We start from the raw sequence: 7,526 nt of genomic DNA on the forward strand, positions 1-7,526 counted from the left end.
TGTGTGTGTGTGTGTGTGTGTGTGTGTGTGTGGGTTGGGGGGGGGTGTCAGGGCTCATCCTCTCTATGTGGATACCTAGGAGACCAGCATGATAGAGATGTCCATGCTTTCCCCACTGCCCTTCAAGGATCTCCTTTATGTTGATAATGTTAAGTTTCCTGTGCAAGAATATCATTAGAAATAAAACATGGGGAGGGTCTGTCACCATCATTAGATTTTTGCAAATTCCGATTTGTGTGTGTGTGTGAGATGGAATCTCAATCGGTCACCCAGGCTGCAGTGCAGTGGTGCCATTTTGGCTCACTGTACCCTCTGCCTTCTGGATTCAAGCAATTCTCATGCCTCAGCCTCCCGAGTAGCTGGGTCCACAGGCCCACATCGCCACATCTGGTTAATTTATTTCTTTGTATATTTTGTAGAGATGGGGTTTTACCATGCTGGCCAAGCTGGTCTCAAACTCCTGACCTCAAGTGATCCGCCCACCTCAGCCTCCCAAAGTGCTGGGATTACAAGCAACAGCCACCATGCCTGGTCCGCATTGTAAGTAAGTATTCTGTATTTTTTAAGAGACAAGGTCTCACTCTGTCACCCAGGCTGGAGTGCAGTTGTGTGATCACGGCTCACTATAGCCTGGACCTGCTATGCTCAAGTGTTCCTCCCACCTAAGCCTCCCAAGTGGCAGGGACCACAGGCATGAGTGACTGCCCCCAGCTGTATCCTGCACTTTAAGTAAATGAAGTCCTCCACTTGCTTTCCTCTTTGAGGACTTAGCCTCAGGGTTAGGTTTGTAAATCCGAGTCAGTATTTTTTCTTAATACTGACAACACATGACATTTTCAAATCTAACACTGAACTTGAATATGTCTCCTTTCATTCATCATCTGTTTCTCCTGCAATAATAATAAAACCTTTTTAAGCAGTACTTTTTTTTGTTTTTAGATCCGGAGTCTTGCTCTTGTCATCCAGGCTGGAGACAGTGGTGTGATCTTGGCTCCCAGCAACCTCCCCTTCCTGGGTTCAAGTGATTCTCCTGCTTCAGTCTCAAGTAGCTGGGATTATATTATGGGCACGCACCACCACGTCCAGATATTTTTTTTTGCATTTTTAGTAAAGATGGGTTTTCACCATGTTGCCCAGGCTAGTCTCGAACTCCTGACCTCAAGCGATCCTCCTGCCTCAGCCTCCCAAAATTCTGGGATTACAGCCACCACACCTGACTTTATGTGGTAATTTTTACCCATTAATTTAGGCACTACAATTGTTACCATCCTCTAAAATTTCATGCTTGGTAAGATTCTCTCCAAAGGATACATGTGGGCTCCTGCCACTTTCCCCTCTCACAGATACAATTCCCCCACGCTCTGCTTCATGACTAGCAGCAAACTATTACTTTAAAATCCAGTAGTACAACCCTCCCATTACGGAGCCAGTGGCACTGGCCAATGTGTACCAGGAAGTGGAATAAGACCTTGGGGAGTGGAAGACGGCGCCAGTCCTAGGCCAGGCATGGGCCTCACACCCTTCACTGGCTCCTGCCCAGCTCTGTGACCTGCCCTGGGCTGCTAGAAGGCGCACACGTCTCCCTGGGGAGTGACTCAGAACCATTCCTTTCTTCTTAAATGGCACTCATATACAGTGGCTCACAGAAAATATATAAGCAGCACTCATGATCCACCACTACGTTATGATCCACCACTGGGCCGTAGCCACAGCTGGAACTGCATGCTACCTCGGATACAGGACATGTCCGTGAGGACAGGGACCTCCAGGTCCAGAGCAGGGCCTAGCAGAGGGCAGGAGTGTGGCCACCATCTCAGCAACACAGAGATGGCACGGGTATCCCGGAAGGGTGCAAGGACAGGAGAGGGCTGCCACTTTCTCTGCTCTAGACACACCAGACTTTTGTCCCCGTCCCCCTGGCTGCACAGGCAGCATGGATCCCCTCATGTCGCCTCACCCCTTGAGGCCACCAGGCCTCAGCTTTGGCAGAGCCATGCTGCCATGGATCCCCTCATCCCACCTCGCCCCTTGAGGCCACCAGGCCTCAGCTTTGGCAGAGCCTCTCTGCCTGCTGTGGCCTCTGCTGGTGGACTCTCCCCAACCTCCCGTCTCTCAAGGCTCTGCTCCAATGTCCCATTCCCTGAGACGCGCACCTCTGCCTCTCCTCCCGACCCCGTGAGACATTCCCTCTCAACATGGATAATACATGTGTCCTTCCGTTCCAGAAAGTATGCTCCTCAGGGCCAGGCTCAAAGACACAAAGATTCAGTCAGTGTTTGTGAATGAGTGAGTGAGCAGCCCCCAGCCTGAGTGTGCAGGGTCAGAGTGCAGAGACCAGGTCTGCTCCCACAAGGACCCCCGTGGTCCCCACCCGCCCTGTCTCCTCGCCTACCTGTCCTTGTACTTGATCACGGCATCCACGATCTTCTTCATCTTCTTGGTGAGGTTGGGCGGGTTTGGGGAGAGCTTCTCAGCGGGAGGCCGCCCGCGCTTCTTCTGCTTCTTGCTCTCATCGTCCTTGTCACGGCTGCGGGTGCTGGTGGTCGGGGTGGAGGAGCCGGCGTCACTGTCTCGCTTGCGCTTCCGTGACGATTTCTTCTGCCGGACCTCCTCTTCGATCTCCTCCAGCGTGCCCTCCTCGATGGCCTTCAGGGTCAATAGTAGTAAAATAGGACAGCCAGCACCCAGGTCGACAAGCAGAGGGCGCGACGCAATCCCAGGGGCCGGGCTGGGACACGGAGGAGGGCCCCTGCACCCGCTCTCCCTCCAGCGTGGCTGGCTCGGGGCGTAACACATACTGGGACTCTCGCAGGGTCCCTGGGCTGCAGTGAAGGACCAGCACTGCCCCCAGCAGGCACCCCACCCAAGCTTGTCCTTAAAAAACAGTTGAATTTCTTGACCAAAAAAAGACATATCTTCTCTGTACAGAGAAGAATGTGATCCTGAAATCCCTTCACCCAGAGGTGATGTTACTGACACGTCTGTTCCACACTCTCCCCATCTATTTCTTTTAATTATTTATTTTTAGAGACAGGGTCTAGCTCTGTGGTCCAGGCTGGAGTGCAGTGGCACCATCATAGCTCACTGAAGCCTTGAACTCCCAGGGCTCAAGAGATCCTTCCACCTCAGCCTCCTAAGTAGCTGAGCCTACAGGCACATGTCACCACACCCAGCTAATTAAAAAATTTTTTTTGTAGCTACTGAGTCTCATTATGTTGCCCAGGCTGGTCTTGAACTCCTGGTCTCAAGCGATACTCCCATCTTAGCCTCCCCAAAGTGCTAGGATTACAGGTGTGAGCCACCGTGCCTGATCTCCATCTATTTCTTCATGAATTTTTATTTTTTTTTTGAGAGACATAGTCTTGATCTGCTGCCAGGCTGGAGTGCAGTAGCGTGATCCTGGCTCATTGCAACCTCCACCTCCTGAGTTCACGTAATACTCCTGCCTCAGCCTCCCGAGTAGCTGGGACTACAGGCGTGCGCCACCATGCCCAGCTAATTTTTGTATTTTTAGCAGAGACGGGGTTTGACCGTGTTTGGCCAGGATGGTCTCGATATCTTGACCTCATGGTTCACCTGCCTCAGCCTCTCAAAGTGCTGGGATTACAGGCATGAGCCACGGCTCCCAGCGTTTTTAAGATATTTTAAACATTTTTTTAAACATTATTTTTATTTTTTTGAGATGGAGTTTCGCTCTTGTCACCCAGGTTGGAGTACAGTGGTATGATCGGCTCACTGCAATCTCCACCTCCCAGGTTCAAGTGGTTCTCCTGTCTCAGTATCCCAAGTAGCTGGAATTACAGGCACCCGCCACCACAACCAACTAATATTTGTATTGAAAGTTATTTTTAAATTTTCTTAGACATGGGGTCTTGCTATGTTGCCCTGGTTGAACTTAAACTCCTGGGCTCAAGCAATCCTCCCATCTCAGCCTCCTGAGTAGTTGGGCATTTTTAATTTAAAAAAATTTTTTGAGACAGAGTCTCGCTCTGTTGCCCAGGCTGGAGTGCACTGGCGTGATCTTGGTTCACTGCAACCTCTGCTTCCTGAGTTCAAGTTAATCTCCTGCCTCAGCCTCCCAAGTAGCTGGGATTACAGGTATGTAACACTGTGCCCAGCTAATTTTTGTATTTTTAGTAGAGATGGAGTTTCACCATGGCCAGGCTGGTCTGAAACTCTGGACCTCGAGATCCACCCACCTTCAGCCTTTGAAAGTGCTGGGAAAACAGGCATGAACTACCGCGCCCAGCCTGGGCATTTAAAAAAAATTATGAGAAATCATATGTAAGATAGAATTTACCATGGTAGTCAGGTTTTAGTACCTAGTTCAGGGCATTAGGTACGTCCCCAGTGTTGTGCAGCCCTCAGCGCCACCCACCTCCAGAACTCTCCCCACCTTTGACGCACGTGTGCAGAACTGAAGGCCACGCTGGAATTGTAGCCCCCGTGCCGCACTGCTGGCTGTGTCATGGATATCTTTTCCTGTCATTTTCTACAACAAAATGTTTTAATGTCTGTTTAGTGTTTCCGTGCACAACGTGCCCTAATTGAGCCTCCCCTTGTTCTTGGGCATTTGGGTCATTTCCCTTTTTTTCTGAGACGGGGTCTCATTCTGTCACCCAGGCTGGAGTGCAATGGTGCGATCTAGGCTCACTGCAAACTCTGCCTCCCAGGTTCAAATGATTCTTGTGTTTCAGCCTCCCGAGTAGCTGGGATTACAGGTGCCCGCCACCACACCCGGCTAATTTTTGTATTGTTAGTAGAGACTGGGTCGGAATGGTCTTGAGCTCCTGACCTCAGGTGATCCACCCACCTCGGCCTCCCAAAGTGCTAGTGCTAGGATTACAGCCATGTGCCACTGTGCCCAGACTTTTTTTTTTTTTTTTTAAATAGAGACAAGGGTCTTGCTATTTTGGCCAGGCTGGTCTCAAACTCCCAAGCTGAAATGATCCTCCCGCTTTGGCTTCTCCAAGTGCTAGGATTACAGGCCTGAGCTGCTAGGTCTGACCGCTTTTTAAAAAAATTATTGTTGCTATTTTAAGTAATGCTATTGACAACTGACTTTTTTTTTTTTTTTGGACATGTAGTCTCACTCTGTTGCCAGGCTGGAGTGCAGTGGCGTGATCTCAACAAACTGCAACCTCCACCTCCCAGATTCAAGTGATTCTCCAGCCTCAGCCTCCCGAATAGCTGGGACTACAGGTGCCTGCCACCACGCCCAGCTAATTTTTTGTATTTTTTGTGGAGATGAGGTTTCACCGTGTTAGTCAAGATGGTCTCGATCTCCTGACCTCATGATCTGCCCGCCTTGGCCTCCCAAAGTGCTGGGATTACAAGCATGAGCCACCTCACCCGGCCAACAACTGACATTGTTTAAGACGGATTCCTTATGGTAACATTGCTGAGAAGGACATGAATATGAACAATATTAAGAGAATCCCTATGTATTAATTTTCAATGGCAATAACTAATAACTTATCCCAATGGTAAAAAATGCAGTCATGGGAGCCAGGTGTCCAAGGAATCTTGGGATTGGAAAAGTAAGGAGGGCCTGGACCCAAAAGCTGGCTGCTCTCTCACGCTGTGGCTGTGCCAGTGGGCTGGTCACTGTGCCTGGCTCTGGGCACATAGCAGTGACTCGAACCCTTGCTCCTGGCCCTTTCCCCCACCCCTGGAAGGGAGATGGCGATCAGATGGCAATATCCCACAAGTGGGGTGGCAAATGTGTCAGGTGCCAGGAAAGAGGGAAGAGAGATTCCAGAATGATAAAGCAGGTATGGCTTAGAGGAGGTGGGAAGCTGAGAGCCTCAGGGGGCTGGCAGGAGGTTAAGGCATCCGGGCCAGAAGATGCAGCAGGCAGGAGGAACTGGGAGAAGGCCCTCTGCAGACCCAGGGAGGAGTGGTAGGTCCCCCCAAATTCATGTCTATCTGGAACCTTGGAATGGGACCGTTTTGGGCAAATGAGGTTTTTACATTTAGGATTAAGTGTTTTTTTGTTTTGTTTTGTTTTTGAGACAGTCTCAGCTGGAGTGCAATGGCATGATCTCGGCTCACTGCAACCTCCAACTCCCAGGTTCAAGCTATTCTCTTGCCTCAGCCTCCTGAGTAGCTGGGATTACAGGTGCCTGCCACCACTTCCAGGTAATTTTTGTATTTTTGTGGAGACAGGGTTTCATCATGTTGGTCAGGCTGGTCTCGAACCCCTGATCTTGTGATCCACCCACCTCGGCTTCCCTGGCAGGGATTAAGTTTTTCTTTCTTTCTTTTTTTTTGAGATGGAGTTTCGCTCGTTACCCAGGCTGGAGTGCAATGGCGCGATCTCGGCTCACCGCAACCTCCGTCTCCTGGGTTCAAGCAATTTTCCTGCCTCAGTCTCCTGAGTAGCTGGGACTACAGGCATGCGCCACCATGCCCAGCTAATTTTTTGTAGTTTTAGTAGAGACGGGGTTTCACCATGTTGACCAGGATGGTCTCGATCTCTTGACCTCGTGATCCACCCGCCTCGGCCTCCCAAAGTGCTGGGATTACATGCTTGAGCCACCGCGCCCGGCCGGGATTAAGTTTTAAAAAATGTTCTTAAAAGAGACAGAAGGGGACACAGAGTTCTCGAGAAGTCCCCATGCAGACAGAGGCAGAGACGGGATGACGGTGCACCAAGCCAGGAGGCTTCTGGAACCATCAGGAGCTGGAAAAGCCAAGGAGGGGTCCTCCCCTAGGCCCTGGAAGGGAGCACAGCCCTGCTCACACCATGGATTCAGACACCACAGATTGAGAATGGAAGGAAAATAGTATTGTTGCTTTAGGCTGCCACTGTCATGGCCATTTCCGACGGCAGCCACAGGGAATGAATATACAGGGTCAGCCCAGCAGGGCAAGGGCCAAGAGAATTTTGAAGGCTTTGAGTTCACTTGGCCACAGATTGGCTGCCAGCAAAGTGGTGCCAATGACATGGTGGGGAAAGCCTGTTTTATATAATATTTTTCACAACTATGAATTTGAATATAACATGGAATAAGATGGGCTTAATGAGAAAAAATAGTCTCTTCAACAAATGCTGCTGGGACAACTGGATTTCCACATACAAAAAGATAAAGTTGGACGCTGATCTCACATCATGTATAAAATTCAACCCAAAATGGATCTTACACGGATCTAGATGGAAGAGCTCAATCTATAACCCTCCTAGAAGAAAACACAGGGGCAAGTCCTCGTGACCTTGGATATGGCAATGGTTTCTTAAATACAACACCAAGGCACAAGTGAAAAAGAAAAATAAATAAACTGTAAGTACAATGAAAAACTTCCTGCTTCAGGCCGGGCGCGGTGGCTCAAGCCTGTAATCCCAGCACTTTGGGAGGCCGAGGCGGGTGGATCACGAGGTCAAGAGATCGAGACCATCTGGTCAACATGGTGAAACCCCGTCTCTACTAAAACTACAAAAAATTAGCTGGGCATGGTGGCGCGTGCCTGTAATCCCAGCTACTCAGGAGGCTGAGGCAGGAGAATTGCCTGAACCCAGGAGGCGG

The 7,526-nt window shown here is 50.0% G+C and overlaps 1 protein-coding gene across 14 annotated transcripts in view; it reads right to left on the reverse strand.

The window, feature by feature from the left end:
* The window catches only part of SMARCA4 (SWI/SNF related, matrix associated, actin dependent regulator of chromatin, subfamily a, member 4), a 92,807-nt gene that overhangs the window by 14,237 nt on the left and 71,044 nt on the right, over positions 1–7,526 (reverse strand). For 6 of the 14 annotated variants that reach the window (XM_032251741.1, XM_032251742.1, XM_032251745.1 and 3 more), the window contains 2 exons: positions 4,397–4,492; positions 2,393–2,655 (listed from right to left, as the gene is read on the reverse strand). In XM_032251741.1, the coding sequence (XP_032107632.1) occupies positions 2,393–2,655; positions 4,397–4,492 (359 nt within the window). The remainder of the gene's footprint in view (positions 1–2,392; positions 2,656–4,396; positions 4,493–7,526) is intronic. The other 8 variants (XM_032251752.1, XM_032251750.1, XM_032251754.1 and 5 more) reach the window with 3 other exon arrangements.

The sequence above is a fragment of the Sapajus apella genome, unplaced genomic scaffold (genome assembly GCF_009761245.1).
Source record: "Sapajus apella isolate SASKATOON/1434 unplaced genomic scaffold, GSC_monkey_1.0 scaffold77, whole genome shotgun sequence".
Lineage (NCBI taxonomy): Eukaryota > Metazoa > Chordata > Mammalia > Primates > Cebidae > Sapajus > Sapajus apella.